Raw genomic sequence first — 18,928 nt, 5'->3', positions numbered from 1 at the left:
TTTCAAGCAATTATGTTAAGCATTTAATCATGGAAATGCATTGCTGCTTTGATAATTATTCCCTTAAACAAATTAGAACATAGAACACTACAGCACAGGAACAGGCCCTTCAGCCAACCATATCTGTGCCAGGCATAATGCCAATTAAACTAATCCCTTCTGCCTCAATCTCTCCCGCAATTTAGCATGTGCAACATCACAGATACCACATTTAAAACTATTCAGCTAAGCAACAGGTGGAAAGAGGATAGTTAATAGGATGTGCACAAGAAGTGGACGGAGGAGAACCACTTCAAAGCCAGCTGATGCCTTATCCTCTTAATTCATGCTCCAAAAGGCTCAACACAATTGTAAATTAGTAATCAGTAGCATTAAAATCTGATGCACAGTGAATACTATATTCTTAAGACTCAGTCCATTATAACATTAGTGTCATTTTAGGTAGATAGTTTTGTAAGCAGATACATATTCAGATTGGGTCCTTGCAATAAATGATTAATAACTTTACTGACTTTTTTTTAAACCCAACATCAAACTGTACCAAGTCACAACTGTTACAGAAATCATTAAATTTTTATTTATCACACATTTAAAAAATGAACCACACTATACAAATGGTTTCTCTTGTAGCAGATAATGCAGATTACACATTTTTTAAAGGGCTTGTTCAAATTCACTAGTATGCTTTTGGAAAGTGCTGCCAACATTGCATTCATAAATTAGTTTGTCCTGCTGCCTGTTATTTTCAGAGCAGTGGTGGCCATGTATAGCTGAAGTAAGTTTTTAATGCAGATAGGCAGTAGCATGCAACCCCTACGTAGAAGGTTCAATTCCTTTATCATTTGCTGAATTAAGGTTAGGGGTTTTTTTGATATTTACATAGTGAAATGCAGCAATCCTGAGAACAGTTCGGTAAAGTAAATATGACTGGCTGGTGTTTCCTCTCAGTTAAAGGGAGGCCCAGCAGGCAGCAGATAAGCTGCGATGGAGTTCAAGAATGCAATCCTTTACATTCCCATCGTTATCACAAAACTAATAGTATTCTCTGTATTTGAGCCAGTATGTCTTAGGAATGAAGTTTTTATTCAGACACTTAAATAATATTTAAGCCAAATAACTGTAAGTGTCCTTCTCCCCATCCACACGCTCCAAATACTCCTTTTCTATCAGAATGTCGATGCATTTCTGCAAAAGAAAAAATATTTTCAGTATGGAACGAAAAATTTCTACATTAAACAAGTGAATAATAGAAACACATGCAGAAATTTCAACTCAGTATTTTAATACATATCCTATAAAAGGAATCCAATAAAATAGTAAGCATATTTAAAATTGCAAATATGGGCTAATTAACATTTTCAAATGAAAGCAACAGTTCATGACTAAGCAGCAAAAGACAAAACAAATGTTGGAGTTATTTTAGTTCAGCTCCGATTAAGATTTTCTAAACACACAGCATGAGTATATTAAGTAAATGCATTGTCCCTTTACTTAGTAATGGGATGAAGACATTGCCAGCCCTTGAAAGTGGTGGCAAGTTGTAACCTTAAGTCCCTGCCGTCCATGTGAATGTGCTCCCACAGTGTTATTGGATGAGTTCAGGTATATTGGTTTTGGGAAGATGAAAGATTGGTGTTAGTAAAATTCAGCATAGCATGTGACATGGAGGTGGTATTTTCATATGCCTATTGCTCTTATCCTTCCAGGTGGCAGAGGGCTTGGGGAGAAATTTCACTGTTGCAATGTCAGAGGGAGCTCAGTGACAGAGTTTTAAATCTCACCAGAACTTCTTGAACATGCATATTGGTGAACACATTTTTTATATTTGCATAAAGTGATAATTCATTCAGCACAGATATCCTAATGTTTGTGCAAAGTTAATAGAACAATTGTAAAATATGCATTAAACCTTAACTGTTCACTCAGTCCAGTGGCTTTCTGAAATTGTTTGTTAATTGGTCAAATCATCAACCAAAGGTCCAAACTTCTAAGAAAATGAATTCCACCACTAGAATGCTCAAATGTTGCTGTTTTAAAAATACCACAATAATAGAGAAATGCATGTTATAGCTCTGCCTTTAATTTTGTTCAATAATTATGGTCATGACCACACTGAAAGAGCACTGGTCTACCATAATTGGTATTTCAGACATGTATTAACTGTGGGTGATAACCAGATAAGATTTTTAAAAAACTCAGTTTATATTCATTTGGGTTTTCATTTTCCCTATTTAAGAAAGACATAAATAAAGGTAAACCTCTCTACAATCTGTTGTAAAACAAAACTGCAGGTAAAAATTGATCTTTGTTAAAATAAGACATGACTGAAAATTGCAGCTTAATTTAAACATTTTAAAAAGAGAATGACTTAAAATGATGCATAAAACCTCAAATGCTGGTGTGACATCCTAACAAAAGAACCTGTTAATGATAAATTACATGCTACATCAGGTATAAATCTGAATTTAAAGCTAAAAGCTGGATAATTAAAGGACATGAAAACCATTCAAAAGAAATTCCTTATGATGACATTTTATTTGCTAATGTAACTTAATCTTAAAGGACCCATTTACACTGCTTATAAATTAAATCTGAACTCATTGTGACAAGAGCATTGGGCTACTGGGGACAATTGCAAGACACCAGTCTTTAATAGTTCTTTAAATTGTTTTTTTTTGCATATTGTGACACTCAAGGAATTAATTGCTCTATTTTTTTCTTCAATTTTTTTTTATTTTGTAGAAATCTATAAGCCCAGTCACTCATGCAAACGGCAGTTCCTAACAATAAAGAACAACAAAAATCATAGCAGCCACAAGAAGTCACGGCTGATTTCACACCTCCCTTCCTACGCCTTAATCCATTTGGATGAAAAGCAATCTGAAATAACAACTCTGTCCTCAAACTTTGTGCCCGGATTAACTTTACTTACTGCCTAAACCAATGTCTTTTCTACAATCAAAATATTCCTTAGTTTTAAGAGGCACAGTATCCTACATTATTGTTGTACGATAAACATTATTTGAAACATACTCAAGAAGATAGAGAAGAATATATATCATGACTTAGTTCAAAAAAAAAGTCTGGTTTCACAGACAGTTAATGAGAAATGGTGTGGGAAAGTAACCCTATAGTTTCCATAGGACATCATAAAAATTGCAAAAGGCACATGGATCTGTTGTGAAAGTTTACTGATGACAAAGTTCATTGGACAAGCAATGAATAAGAAGATTTGAGACAGACTCATTTGTAAATAAACTGAATATTGTAGGTAAAATATGGCTGCTAAGTATAGGGCAATGCACATTGGAACAGATGTGATATAAAAGGGATAGGACAAAGCCCAAAAATGACAGAAGATTTTTAAGTTATCATATCTTAAAAGTCTCTGATCCAGGTAAACCAATGTAAATCATGTACTGGGATGCTTTTGAAGAGCAATCCACCAGCAAGTCAAAGTGTACTCAGTAACAGGAAAATCAACTCTGGAGTATGGCATGTGATTTTGATCAACATATAAAAAACAATTTGATACAAAGTAGAAAATCAATAGATGAAGGGTTTACTGATACTTCTGACAAATAACATATAGACCTTTGCTACAGCAGACTTAATAGTGTCTATTGCTCAGGGATTTCTGGGGTGTTGGGGGGGGGGGGGGGGGGGGGCGTGGTGTGCTTCATTTCAAAGTTGCTGAGTCCCATTCCTTCAATATTGCCCAAAACATTCCACACTTGATAACAATCACTGCTTCAACACCAGATTGTTATTTTGATGTACAAATGATTATGGATTATATAAAAGTGTTACAAAACAAACTTTGATAAAAAGAACAGGAAATTAAAAGATAAAACCAGGCAATAAAGTAAAATGGGTAGCACTTTGAAAAGTGACAAAATTTGAGACAAGCTATTAATAACAGTCAATGAAGAATTTTTACTCATCCATGCAAGTGAAGAGAATGAAGATATTGCATATGTCAACCTAATTAAAGTCAAGATGGACACTCGTACAACTCAAGGTCTTCAACCTGAAATGTTAACTCTTTCTCTTTCCAGGGATTGCTGTGGACACGCTGAGTGTTTCCAGCATTTTTCTTTCTTTTCCAGACTTCCCACATCTGCTGTTTTTGAGTTTTACTTGCTTTTGATTTATTCCATCTTTGGAATTCAAAACAAAACTGGTTTCTAAACTGCTTTTCCAGTTTTCTGCTCCAAATTCCTGTCAATGTGGCAGCATTAATCCAGGCTTACAATATCCCTCAACTACAAGCATTGACAAGTTCATAGTCTTATTTTGAAATTAGTCCGTAGGGAACAATCAGCAAAATGCAAAATTTGCAACACTGCAAAAATCTGTAACAGACACAAGGCTTAATCTAATAGTGAGTGGGATCCTTTGATCGGCTCAGGATACTATGCATCTTATATGATCCGATTTATCCTCATTTACTGTAAAACTTTAATAAAGGCATTTAACATCTCAAGACACAAGGAATAACTAGACAGTGATTAAAAGCAAATCCCCATGTCATGTCTAGAGACAACGTTATTATTTTCAAAGTTGACTTCATTTGCAATATCTAGATGTTCACAACCTAATCAAGAAGGCAACCATTTTTCGTTACCTTTGATTGTTAACCAATATTTGCCATGTTGTCACTCAGTTTTTATACAAGGTAACAATTCGCATTCATCATACAGTTCGTGACTTCGGAAAATATTAAATTTTGGAAGATATTTATTTTATCATGACTCAATATCAAACTATGCATAAGTAATTTCCAATGTTTTTGAAGTAATCTTAAGAACAATTTTAACCATTTACAAAACTTACCAGGAAAGATAAAACTATATGGACATCTTCCCATTTCCCCCAACATGCTTACTTTAATGCTAGATTTTATTTGATCAGATTGGATGAAATGTAAATATTTGAAGAACGTACCTTAATGACAGGGACCCTGGGTTTAAACCTGGAGGAGAGTTGGTTTAGTACTTCTGCCAGTAACTGCTGATGTTTCAAAACTTTTCTCATCTTCATTATTCGTACAATTGCAGCCTTGGGGATAACGAGAATATCAAGGAAAGGAATTGTAACTACTTGTTGCAAGATTTATTGGCGCAAATTGGAAGTGTACAATGGTACAGCACAAAAGGGAGACATTTGTCCCCAATATTGCTGGCTTTGTAATGAGTGATCCAATTAGCCCCCATGAACATTTAGAGCACCTTGAAGCAGAGAACTACAAGGATTCTCAAAATGCTCACCTCACCCCTAAGTGGACAATCCCTCATCTGCAGTTGATCAGGCCAAGGCAGCCCACCTTCACCAGAGCAAACAAGCTCACTTTCCCTCACAAACCCCACTAATACTTCCATACGTTTCAATGAGATCATTTCCTTCTGAATTCCAGAGAATAAGGGATATTCTATTAAGTCTCTCTATATAGGCAGCTCACTCATACCAGGAATCAAACTAGTGAACCTGTGTCACATCTTTAAGTATACCCTTCTTAGATTAGTCAACAAGAATTGTAGATGGTACTCTCGTTGTAGTCTGACCAAGGCTCTTTAAAAATGTATAAAGTCTTCCTAACGCTTTGAATCCAACCCTCTTGCTTGCTTTACCTGTACATGAAATGTTAAAGAAGGCTCCCCGCCATGATCAGAAACATTTTTCTCCCCTCCAGATATAGCTGAACTACTGTGTAGATTCTAGATATTTAAGAAGGTTTAACAAAACCTCTCTGCTTTTACACTCTTTTCCTGTTAAGAAAACTTAAGATTCCAAATACAACAACAGTTCTTACTATATAACCAAGATTGTGTATGTAACCTTACAACACAGTTGAAGAAAGCAGCATGGATGCATGAAGGGTTGGTATGTTTTAAAGAACGTCAAAGAAGAACATAAGAAACAGAAGTGGGAGTAGTTTGGCCACATGCGCCTGCTCCGCTATTTGATAAAATCATGGCTGATCCTTCACCTCAGGACCACTTTTCCGCACTAACGCTGTATCCCTTGATTGCCCTAAAATCCAAGAAACAGGGAAGCTTACGGAACGGAATTCCAGAGCCAAGGCAGAACAGCCAGTAGTGGACAGATTAGAACCAAAGCAGTGTGCTAGGCCGGAAGTAAAGCACAGAACTCTCAGAAGGTTTCATAGTGAAAGCAGATAGGGGTAAGGACATGAAGGATTTAGAAATAAGAATGAGGATTTTAAAATGGAGGCAATATGAGATCAAGAATCAGCATGGTTCAACAAGAGAGACTTAGTGCGAGATAGCATAATAACAGTAAATAGGGTCAGACAGCAGAGAAACAGACCTGTCGACGAACCATGTTTCTCAAAACCTATTTACACTAATTCCATTTACCAGTACTTGTGCTGTAGCCTACGATGCTCTGAAATTCAAGTGCTTGTCCAGATGCTTGGTTTTGGAAGAACTCAGATTTATGGAGAGTGAATAATGGGAGGCATGAAATTGGTACAACCACTGCCATACAAAAAGCGCAACAAGATTGAAGAAGCAGACAGGACTTGATGGTTTGTTCCTGACAGAAGCTAACAATAAAGGCATTTCTATAATTTGTCTAAATAATTCATAGAACCATAGAACAATACAGCACAATACAGGCCCTTTGGCCCACCTTCAAACCACGCCTAAGACTATCTAACCCCTTCCTCCCACATATCCCTCTATCTTAATTTCCTCCATATGCTAATCTAACAATCTCTTGAACTTGACCAACGTATCAGCCTCCACCACCACCCCAGGCAGCGCATTCATGCACCAACCACTCTCTGGGTGAAAAACCTCCCGCTGATGTCTCCCTTGAACTTCCCATCCATTACCTTAAAGCCATGCCCTCTTGTACTGAGCATTGGTGCCCTGGGAAAGAGGCGCTGGCTGTCCACTCTATCTATTCCTCTTAATATTTTGTATACCTCTATCATGTCTCCCCTCATCCTCCTTCTCTCCAAAGAGTAAAGCCCTAGCTCCTTTAGTCTCTCCTCACAATCCATACTCTCTAAGAGGCAGCATTCTGGTAAATCTCCTCTGCACCCTTTCCAATGCCTCCACATCCTTCCTATAATGAGGCGACCAGAACTGGACACAGTACGCTAAGTGTGGTCTAACCAGAGTTTTGTAAAGCTGCATCGTTACTTTGTAATAACTAATCATTTTCTAGAAATCATACAACTAATATGTTAAAAATTAATGCCTGTTGCTAATTGGGGTTGATTACAAAATGGCCAAAGAAACAAAATGCACAGAACAATATTTTTTTGAGAAAGGACCTACCTGAATCAACAACTTCCTATCTTCTTCGATGTTTTTGTGTGTTGTCTCCTGTTCTTGCTTTTGTTCAGTCTTCATCGGCACGTTAATGTTCACCCTCAGCTTTTTACTGTAAGAAACAGTTCAGTTTAGGAAATATAATACCCAAAAAAACTCAACAGCTCTGATTTTCACAACTTCATCACTTACTTTTTGTACCCCAAGTACAGTTTGATCAATGTGTCGGGCTTCATTTCTACTTCATCCACATTAGCATTTTCATCTTCCAAAACCTAAGTTTAAAAAAAATGGTAATTAAGGTGAATCATGTATTTTATTGTTAAATGACTGTGGTCTCTAAATAATAAATAAGCACTTACCAGTAGTTTGGACTTTAAGAGTATCTGTAAAACCTGCACCAGTATGTCCTGAAATCAACATTTTCAAAAAAATGAGTACAATTACAAACTTCAAGACACTGTCCCCTGCACAGTGAACAAAATGAAACAGATAAAAACCAGCTAAACTAAAAAAAATTACTTAAATTTCACTGCAGATTACCATCAAGAAACAATTTAACTAACTTTCTACTGACATTATCCCCAAAGGTGTCAAATGTCTTCTCACCATTTTGATTTGAGTGCTGTCCGTCAATTGTTGAACAGTATAGGCATCCTCCGTGTTATACTGAAGTAGGATTGCCATCTGGAATGTGGATGCCTTTGAATACAAAAGTAAATTCAATTCTGAGGATTTATTTTGAAGATCCAGAGAAGTAACTGCCTTGCCAATTGCATGATTTCCACTACCTCTTCACCAACGCCCTACCTCCTTCTTCCCACATTTCAAAACTTTAATACTCAATACGGAATCTGGTGGAACTTTATAAAGAGTGGTTGTGCCATAAACTAATTCAAAGGCATTGAACTGCTGTAAAACTAATGTTCAGTTGACTGAATAAAACAAATAAAAATTTACAATGCAACAAAAGAAATACATTTCAATAAACTTGGTATTATCATTCTGGCTGTAACATTTCTGGCAAAAATATGTGCTGAAAGTTCTACAGTGGCTTAAAATTCAGTAAATGGAGTGTTAACTCCAGGATTTCAAAGTAAGCAATACAGCCAGAAAGTAAATAGTACAATAAAAAGAATGAAACAGGAATTTCAAACTTATATGACACAGTTACAAACAATCCATTCAGTTTTTTCACTTTCCTTTTTTTAAACAAAACAGGAAGCCATTCAGCCCACCAAGTCAATACTTTGCTCGGAGAGCATCAATCCCATTTCCCCAGTTATTTCCCTATAACCTATTCCCCTCTCCCATACCATCAACAGCCCCTGTTTCTCCTGCCACCTATCCACAACTGGGGCAATTTACAGTGGCCAATTAAGCTACTACCTTACATGCCTTCGGGATATGAGAGAAACCGGAGCATCTGGGGTATTACGGAGAACATATACACTTCATGCAAAAGGCACCAGAGTTCAGGATTGAAGACAGGCCGCTAGAGCTGTGAGGTAATACAACTAACTTCCGTGTCACATCTTCTGGGCTTATGTAAAAGACCAGAGAAACTATACGTTTGAAATGTTTGCTTCAGCAGCTGTAACGACTCAGAAGGGAGACTTGAGATTGAGAGATCAAATGGTAGAAGCAGGAGAGGTGGGAATAGAAGAACAGGGAATGGATGAAGAGAACTTTTTAAAGAGAGGAGAAGTGGTGGTCTGGGCAGAGGTAGCAGAATGGAGAAAAGGGTATGGTAAAGTGGGCTTAGGGCCAAGCATTTCCTGCAAAGCAACAAGCAACCAATAGCAGAATGATTGGACAAATCGTGTAAGATTCTTATCATCTGTAAAAGAATGCAAAACGGAGACACCAAGAATGAATAATCTCCCTCAGTATGGAAAGATGTATGTGATATATGAGGACAAAGTACAAGGTAGGAGTTGTCCCTGTTCCCTTCCTCGTGCCCACTGAGCCAAACTCTGCAGGTTTTCGCTCTGATCGTCCCCTTACTTTCTTTGCAATCTTCCCAAGTTCCCTGAGCTCATTTTGATCATGATACCTACCTCATGGTCCATCTTCCCTTTCCTTGTTTGACTCCTCATTGGCTGATACTGTTAGCAGTTCTTTCTTTTTCAAATCTGTTATCTCACCTCTCCATAAAGTCTACATCCCAGCCCTGTCCTCAGTAAGTCATTTGTCCCTTGTTATCACCCTTTCTCCAGCTTCTCTTCCCAAGCTACTGTGACATGTCAAGTGCATGCCCCTCTTTCCCGGATTAACTTGTTTGAATCTCCCACCATGTTAATACCTCTGCCACAACTTCAAAACCTGATTAAAATCACTAATATCATCCTATGTGATTGTGACAGACAACTTATCCCTCCATAACTTGACTGCAGCCTTTTAACAATGTTGATTACATCCTCCTCCTCAAATGCCTCAGCAGTATAAACCAGCTGTTCGCATCTGTGATTGCCTACTTCATTCTTAGCTACCCAGTTGTAGCCAGAGGATTAACTGCAATACTTCTCTTCCCAACCGCACAATGATATCTTTGGTGTTCCCCAAGGATCTATTCCTAATACCCTCCCATTCCTCGTCACATTGTTAGTTGCCACATATCTGTGACAGCATTCAGCTCCAAGTCACCATCACAATAAATGACCCAAGTAACTCCATATGGATTACTCATCCAAGTAGAAAACTTCTTCCACCTAAATACTGGGCCAAGCACTCAGTTTCCCCCACAAACTTCATTTCCAACCACCGACTCCATCCCACTTCCTAGCAACCATCTGAAATTAAATTAGACAAAGTTCAGCTCACATATCCACACTATAATCACCTATTTTCTGCTCTAAAAACACTGTTGGATTCTGATCCTGCCTCAGCTCACCTGATGCTTAACCAATCACAGAGGCTTCCACTATTGTAACTGTACAAATCCCATTCACCTTACATCCTTTTGTTTGCTGGCCTGGTTGAACAATTCTTCATTTTAAAGCTCTTATCCTTGCTTTCAAATCCATGGCTTCAACCCTGTCAAACTCTTCCAACTGTACAAACTTCCAAGAAAACTCTGTCCCTTCAATTATGTTTGGCTGTGACCATTTGACCCAATGAGTTTTTCCAGGTGAAGCAACGATTCACATGCATTTTTTCCCAACCGAGTGTACTGCACTTGGCGTTCACAATGTGACTTCTTTTACACTGGAGAAAACAAGTGCAGATTGGGCAATAGTGTTCGGTCTGCAGAGGAGATGCTGAACTTCCAGCTGTCATCCTATCTCACTCCCACTCTGACCTTTTTCTGTGGCCTCCTGCACTATTACAACAAGGTCCAAGCCAAGCTTGAGGAATACCCCATCTGGGCACACTGCAACCTTTCAGACTCAATATTGCACTCTCCAACTTCTCCAAGTAACACACTCTTTTTCCGTATTTGAACTGTCCATTTCTGTCTTTTATTCTTTTGGCTCAGTGCTTCTTTTCTCTATTAATATAGTCTGGCCTGCTGTGCATGCCCCAGAGCTGTGCTCTTAGCAACACTATGCACAAACAAGGAAATACAACTGCTACATTAACTCATTTGGTCTCACCCTATCAGAATTACTCCCCATATTCCATCTGTCCCTCCCCTACTTCCTCTGCTACAGAAAACTAATTTGTTTTCTTTCTTTCCCAATTCTAACAAAGGGTTTCAGACCTGAAACATCTACTGTTTCTCTTTCCACAAATACCTTGCTGAGTATTTCCAGCATTTTCTGCTTTTATTTTATGCCCAGTAACTCTTTATCCACTTCTATCAAAATTGTAGGATATAAATAATCAGATCCTTGGGACTTACTGGCTTTCAATGTCACCAGCTTCCCTAGTATTATTTTACTAATAATTTTCTTCAGTTTCCTATTCTCCCTAGACCCCTGGGTTCTCTAGTATATCTAGCGTGTATTTTCATCTTTTTCACAAAGACAGACGTAAAGTATTAATTTTATTGGCATTTTTGTATTTCCCATTATAAATTCTCCCATCTATGGTAGGTATCAACACCTCCCCTCACTCGTCTTCCTTTTTACCCACGTCCATTTTTGTTCGTCTCGCCTTTCTTAATCAATTTGTTGTTCGTCCTTTGCGGAGTTATAAAATGCACCCAATTCACAGGCCTACTGCTATATCCAGCAACTTTATAAGCCTCTTCTTTTGATTGAATACCGTCTTTAATTTCTCCTGTCACTGATAGACCACTTTTCCTGTTGATTTTTGTGTGCTAAGTGATATTTGCTTTGCAAATCATGTATTATTTCTTAAAATGTTAGCCCTTTCCTGTCCACCATCAGATAGTTTACTATACCTTCCCAATCAACCAGAGCCATCTCACCCCTTATACAGTCAGTTTCCTTAATTTAGATTTAAGAACCTAGTTTCAGAATGAACATCATCATTTTCAAACTTTATGTAAAATTTTCTTTCTTTTTGGTCATTCTTACTCAAAGACCTCTTTACAGCTAGTTTTTTTTAATTAACCCTTCCTCGTTGCATAATACAAGATCTGAAATAGTCTTCTTGTTAGTTGCCTCCTCAATATATCCTATGAATTTGTCTGCTAATTTGACTTGACCAGTCTGTGCACATATTAACATCTCCTTTGATATGTGTACATGCACCATTTCTTCAATTTCCTAATTTATGTCATACGCAATATTCCATCCCTTTTTTTTCAGTGGCCTACATTCAGCTTCCACCGTTGTTTTTTGCCCTTCGTTGTTCCTTAGCTCTATCAGACTGATTCTGGTTCAACATCATGATCTGGCAAGGCAAGATCATTTTTCACTACGCCTACATGTCCAATAGCCTTGAACATTCAGCTCTCATCATCTGTCACTCTGGAACCATGGTTCAGTAATAACAATTATTCATATCAGTTAAATTTGATTTGTACTGTTCATTCATCTACCTTGTTGTCAATGCTGTGTGCATTTAGATAACCTTTACTTTTATCCTTTCAACACTTTTTCAGTACTTAGATCACATTTGCTGCTTTGCCTTTGTTTCTTCCACCTATTTATTTTGCTTATAGCATTTGTAACTTCTGCTTCCTGCTTTGTTTCTCTACTTCCGGAATTATTTTAAGGTTCCCATATTCCTGCCAAGCTATTTTAAACCCTCCTTAATAAATGCATCAAACCCTGCTGCTGAGATAATGGGTCCTGGCCTTGTTGAAGTGCAAGCCATTCAATATGTATAGGGCCCGTCTGGCCCAGAGGTGGTCCCAATGCTTCAGAAATCTAAAGCCCCAGCTCTCCACCTGCACATTGATTTGCTCTATCTTCCTGTACTTTTTAAGCATTTGGCATTGGCAGAAGTCCTGAGATTACCACCTCTGCAGTCCTGCTATTTAATCTCTTTTCCAGCTGTATAAAATTTTGTAACAGGACCAAAAATGGCTTTATATAAAAGTAAGTGTTTGTTGCTGTGGAGCTATGAACTCTGAAGGCTCCGGGTAATACTTCTACTCTTCAAATTTCCATTAAGGGACAAGTTTAAAAATATTACCTACTATTTCTTATATGGGTTCAGGATATCCCTTTAAGGGCCAATGTAGAACTGGAAAATTTAGCTGTAGCATGAATGCCACATGCTCCTGGTATTTATACAGGTTTCTCAGTGGTCTACAGATAGGCATGGCACCTTCCCTTACCTACTTAAATTGATTTCAAGTTGATTTCAGGCAACCAAGTGGCATGTATAAAATGGACAGAAATGAATGGGATTAAATATGCTGCTGCACAGATTCAGTGCGGAAATTAGTTAAACATGTATACACACATGCCTGGCTCACATCCAAAAAAAAAGGCAAAGCATTCTAATTTTTATCCCTACATGTCCAAATAATTGCTGCTGAATACCCCACACACAAAGGAATCTGGATCAGATACAAAGAATGACTGTTTATGTGAGAATAACAAACCAGCATTCATATTTCACAGAGTCACAGAAACAGGCCCTTCAGCTCACTGATTTTTATTTTATTAATCCTAATCCTATTTTATTGTCCCCCCAGATTCTGCCACTCACCTAAACACCAGGGACAATTAACCTACCAACCCATATGTCACTGGGATGCGGGAGGACGTGGGAACACCCAGAGGAAACCCAGGCAGTCACAGGGACAATGTGCAAACTCCGCACAGACACCACCAGAAGTCAGAATTGAACCCAGGTCGCTGGAGCTGTGACGCCCCTTTTGTAGGTGCTGATTAACAAGTCCCTAATCTCTTCCATCACTTTCAGGTCCCATTCCTTGTCCTTTGAAGGTAATAAGGCAGAATAGACAGAACCATTTCACCAAGTACAGAAGTGAACTGAGATTGCCACAGATAAAACCAGGAAGATAATATTCATTCATTTTCTTTGTACATCAGTGGCTTTGCGATATTAGGATAACAGCCCCATAACCTTTCCCACGTAAAGCCATCATTCTAATCTATTAGTTTATTGCTTAATGAATGCTCTGCCACTGTGGTTCTAAATCAAATTATTAACTATGATCAACTTGTTCTATTTTATCAATTGTTTCTTCTAATTTTTGAATCATTATCAAAATATCCTGATTTTAGACACTGTTCAAAATGCAAGTAAACCATAGCAGTTTTTGACAAAAAATCCTCAGCCATTTATCCTGTAATTAAAATACCTCAGCTTCTCAACTAACAACACATCAGAAAATTTCAAAATATTAAAAATAATGATGCAGGAAGATCATCAAGTCAGGATCAAGTCTGGTTAACAACAGCCTTTCAAAGAAAATTTGACAGATGGTGTGGGTCAAGAAGTGAAAGTCAAAAATGTACGGCCACCTCATCAAAACATTACAAAAATACCAAAGGTTCAGAAAATGAAATAATATTCAACCTGATGTTTTGCCAAAAGGATCAGTAAGAAGTCATACCTTGATATTTAGGTCAGATGTCCATTTCCAAATAAATTGATTAGCTGGGGAGATGGGAATAGATTTTTGCTCACTGATCAAGTTCCCTAGGACCAAAATTATCAAATGAACAACTAATGACTTACAGAGACCTGTGACAACCCACCACATGTACATTTAAGAACAGGCGGAAAATCATTTGACCAAGCAATTACCAAATTTTCTGCATGGATTCTGCAAGTTATAAGTATTCCAAATTACTCCTATTCTGAGACGTTGGGTGAAGATTGTGCTAAATGGTCATGACAAGAGAGAAATGCAATTTATGGAACCTTCATCTAGTTTTGTCACCTCCCTGAACCATTTCATCACTCCAGTCTAATTTCCACATCCCCATGGCATTGAATCAACACTTAACATCATAAACAACAGGTAGAGTTCTGGCTGCAATATCACCATTGGTTAATCTTGTAATCTTCCTCCAACACCCCTCTTTGTTACACAGCTCTCCAGGACTTGCTTCACCTGGATCCACTCTCAATCCATTTCAAATTTAATTCTCATCCTTCATGGCCTTATCCATGCAAAATCTCGTCAATCTTGCTTTTAGTGCTCTAATTTTGAAATTGCAAAACAAAAATCAGCAACAACTTTGGATGTTCCACAAGAATTGTCATTTAAAATAATGTAAAACTGAACATTGAAAATCAAAATAATATCATTAACTACTTGTGCCCTTTAAATAACTGCTATTGCTTGAGCATGCAATCCTGGTTTGTTTACAACCATCCTTGTTCATTTTAGCGGATCCTTCAAGATCATGTTAAAACAGACGATGAATTTATAATTAATTTAAAAATATTCATGTTTTAGTAGCCTCGCACGGCCACTATAGTGTTCTTTAGCTTCAATTCCAAAACATTTTACAATACAACAAATCTAATAAATAACCTTGTATGGAAGTTGCAAAAAAATGCAAAGTACAGGTCAAGCTATGTAGGAACAGTTTGTCTAAAGTTGAATATATTACTAAATGGACAGAAATTAAATTTGCAATATTCTCAAATTCAGGCAAAAATTTCAAACTTGCCAACTCATTCTCCCAGTTCTTTCCACATATGATGTGTGACCCTTGCACGATCACAGTGGAAATGGTGAAACAACAGAATAGCCAGCTGAATGGATGGCCTCAATTTTAGGAATCCAAGAGCTTCTATCACTTGTTACATAGATAAGTAGAAATTAAAGCACAACAACAGGCCATTTGCTCCAACTAGTCACAAGGTAGCATTAGTGACAATCTGAGGAAAAAAAGAAGTGGAGGAAGAGAAGAGTTGAACAAAATGATTACTGCAAAAGTGTTTAAGCACATGAAAAGTGACATTCCAGATGGATTCAGGATTGCTGAGAATAAAGCAGCTAGTGAACATGTTATCTTAACCGTAGTTATCAGATAAGTCAAAAAAGAATTCCATGCAGAAAAGCCATAACAAAAAGGAAAAAAAAAATGCCTTAAACTTAAATCATGAAAATTTATGTCGTGGGTAAATCTAGATGTACATGCTCACAGTAAAACTAAACACCGTGACTTCTGCTGTAGTCCATATACACTGTATACTTTCACAATGCTGGTTTCATTAAAAAAAATCTACAGTAATATTCCAATAATGCATTATCTAACTATTTGAAAATCCCAACAGTTTGGCGTGTGACTCGCCACATTCCCTTTCATGCATTGGGACTCCGATTCCAGCACTACCTTGAAACTCACCTGGTTCTGTTCCCTGCACTCCCTTGAAACTCACCTGAGCCACGTTTCCCGTACTCGTTTACTGGAAAATTTATTATTCTACTGTGTAACATCTAAACAAAGTGAATTAAAAATCTGTTGGCGTATTAATGGGAATAACATTCAACAGTCCGGAAAATCTGCTAGTCCAGCATCACCAAAGTCCCGAGCATACTGAATTGATGGAGTTTTACTGTACTTAATACAAATCCTTTGTTTTACAAGAAGAGATCGCAGAATGGCAATAGTAATAAAAGTTCATTAATCTAGGCATGGTCAAGTCACCAGGCGATTGGAGGGAGTGGAGGGGTGCCTGTGGAGCAACTGTTGGCTGTGGTCATCTTTCTCTATGATGCCTCATTAAATATCAACAAGGATGACATGATCAACAGAAATTAGTTCACAACTCAAACTTGTTCAATTGCCATTGAACTGGGTTAATAGAGAATAAATTACCAAAGACTCTTGCAGAAGGATGACAAATGTTGTCCTTGCCAGTTTAGGTCTGTTATCACCATCCTTGTCCAGCTGGATTATGAGAAAAAAAGTTTCCTTGCGCAAGGAAAGTTCCTGCACTGAACTATGAAAACAGCATCTTACCTGCAGGTGCTTAAGCTCAAATTGTACCCATAGCTGCGTAACCCAAGAATAATGAAACTTATACGTCACTAGGTATTTCCAGTGAAGAACTCTGGCACAATCTGTTCAAAAACTCTTGCCAGTAAATTCCAGTGAAATCAATTGATAATTAGATTATTTGCAGTATCAAGGTCAGCGAGGGAAGGTTATATATGACACACAAAGTAATAGAACATAGAACAGTGCAGCACAGGACAGCCCTTCAGCCCACCATGTTGTGCCAATGTAATTAAAATTACATTTTCTAATTGTAGATACATTTACTTAAGGAAGACGACAGTTCTGTTCAACTATCCAAAGAAATTAATTAGGCAGTGTATACTAGCAAAAGATTGACTTCCCTCTAATACTGATGGAGCATGTAAGCAATATTTATAGCAGCAACACACATGATATACGGTAAATTTGATTTAGGAGGTCCATATTCATGGCTAAATGGTTTAATAAACCCAATTACAATGCATTCAAAAGAGCGATATATTTACTGAAATAGGTGAAATGCTGGAAATGCTAGAAATCTCAGCATGTCAGGCAACATCTGTACAGCAAGAAACAGTCAGCATTTCAGGCTGATGACCTTTCAATTGTGTTTCTTGCTCCACAGATACTGCCTGACTTTCTGAGATTTCTAACAGTTCATTTTTATTTCAGATTTCCAGCATCTGCTATATTTTCCTTTTACATCTACTGAGATGACTTTTGAAAGGAAATGCAGATAGGCACTGTCCTGGAAGTATTTTGTTTGTGTCTAAATGGACTTCTATCCAACAAACAGTTGGCAATCAAAATTTGGAAACTGCACTCTATTGTCTTGTTATTAGGGTTAGTCAAATGCAACATTACTCTGTCAACCACTTGTATCATGTAAACCCAAGAACTTCCTGACTTTCTCTACAGGAAGATGCATTATGCACCTACCACATTTGAACATTTCCACTGTTAAAAAGAAACGTATTAATTATAAAACCCTTGAAATTAGCTCATCTAACATTTTTGCAAGCTAGATAATAAATTTTGCGCCAATATTCAACACTTGTCATTGTTATTTAAGACTATTTATTTCTTGCATCTCACCTGTAAAGTATATCGGTTCTTAAAGCAGTTTGTGACCAGCTCTCCTTTAGACAACTGGTAGAGCCATGTCAATTTCCGACCACTGTGCCGACTGGCGTAGAACGCTGTGAATCTCTGGTAACTCCGTTCCAACTGCAATAACACAAAGCTGGCATTTATTTGATAATTTTATTAATTTTTTACTATTATTTATAAAGCACTTAAAATAACATGAAATAAGCCACCAAACAAATCAAATTTACCTCAGACGGAAGTGCAAATGTACAAGATTGCTGAAAGGGCCAAGAACCGGAGCTCAAAACCTGAATACTGAAATCCACTGAAGGGGAAGAAAAGGATATTTATTAAAAAATTGTTGCATCAAAACATTAAACTCCAACAAAGTTGAAGAGAACAAGCAAAACCACAAGGAAATAATCCTCAAGTCTGTAGGCCTTAAATTTATGCAGGTGAGATAATACCATACAGATGCTTAAAATGTTTAAATGAAATTACTCTTGCTGCTACTTTAAAAGTGGCAACAATCCATTTAAAACAGATTCTGCCAGAGTTCTTCACAATCCACTTAAAACTCTCTAAAACTGTGAATATGAGGACTTCTGATACAAACTGAAATGTTCACACATTATTAATTCTCTGCCTAGACACTTCTTAAAAATGAATTCTGAATGAAAGTTACAGGGATTATATATTGTCCTTATATCTTCAATACAGTCAACCCCTGTATTACTGGGGGATGGGGGAAATGAGTGGGTTGCTTCCCTAGAAAACGGTCCATATCGCAATTTTCCGCAATGTAAAACCACTTCATCTACACATGCGTCAAGAAATGCACATTGAAAAAATTTGTATTTATTTACTTTTTTTGCACATTAATTTTATTGGAGCAAGGTTTTATTCTGAAGCACAGATTATTTGGTAGTATTTTTGCGAATTCCGTAAGGGTGAATTTCTGTTGCCTGACTGCCGTAACATGGGGGTCACCTGTATACTGAGACTACATAAACATTCTCTGTACTAAGCAAACTTCACAGATTATTATCCACAACATATACTTACAATCAAGTGGTTCCGAATTAGATAAATGTTTTTTGAATTGTTCATTCAAGTCTTTGCTCACACCAATATCTTGAAACATTCGCTGTAGTTTAGAGGTATACTCAAAGCCACAGGCTTGCTTAAGTATAAAGGAAACAA

The 18,928-nt window shown here is 37.4% G+C and overlaps 1 protein-coding gene across 2 annotated transcripts in view; it reads right to left on the bottom strand.

Moving 5' to 3' along the window:
• Window positions 1–554: 554 nt before the first annotated feature.
• The window catches only part of cul1b (cullin 1b), an 81,501-nt gene continuing 63,127 nt past the window's right edge, over window positions 555–18,928 (bottom strand). For both annotated transcript variants that reach the window (XM_052015531.1, XM_052015533.1), the window contains exons 14-22: window positions 18,791–18,908; window positions 17,974–18,050; window positions 17,732–17,863; window positions 7,914–8,006; window positions 7,667–7,714; window positions 7,497–7,579; window positions 7,311–7,416; window positions 4,948–5,061; window positions 555–1,185 (exon numbers count right to left, since the gene is read on the bottom strand). In XM_052015531.1, the coding sequence (XP_051871491.1) occupies window positions 1,105–1,185; window positions 4,948–5,061; window positions 7,311–7,416; window positions 7,497–7,579; window positions 7,667–7,714; window positions 7,914–8,006; window positions 17,732–17,863; window positions 17,974–18,050; window positions 18,791–18,908 (852 nt within the window). In that variant the 3' untranslated portion in view covers window positions 555–1,104. The remainder of the gene's footprint in view (window positions 1,186–4,947; window positions 5,062–7,310; window positions 7,417–7,496; window positions 7,580–7,666; window positions 7,715–7,913; window positions 8,007–17,731; window positions 17,864–17,973; window positions 18,051–18,790; window positions 18,909–18,928) is intronic.

This window comes from Pristis pectinata, chromosome 5 (genome assembly GCF_009764475.1).
Source record: "Pristis pectinata isolate sPriPec2 chromosome 5, sPriPec2.1.pri, whole genome shotgun sequence".
Taxonomy (NCBI): Eukaryota; Metazoa; Chordata; class Chondrichthyes; order Rhinopristiformes; family Pristidae; genus Pristis; species Pristis pectinata.
This window is presented reverse-complemented; position numbering and strand designations above follow the sequence as displayed.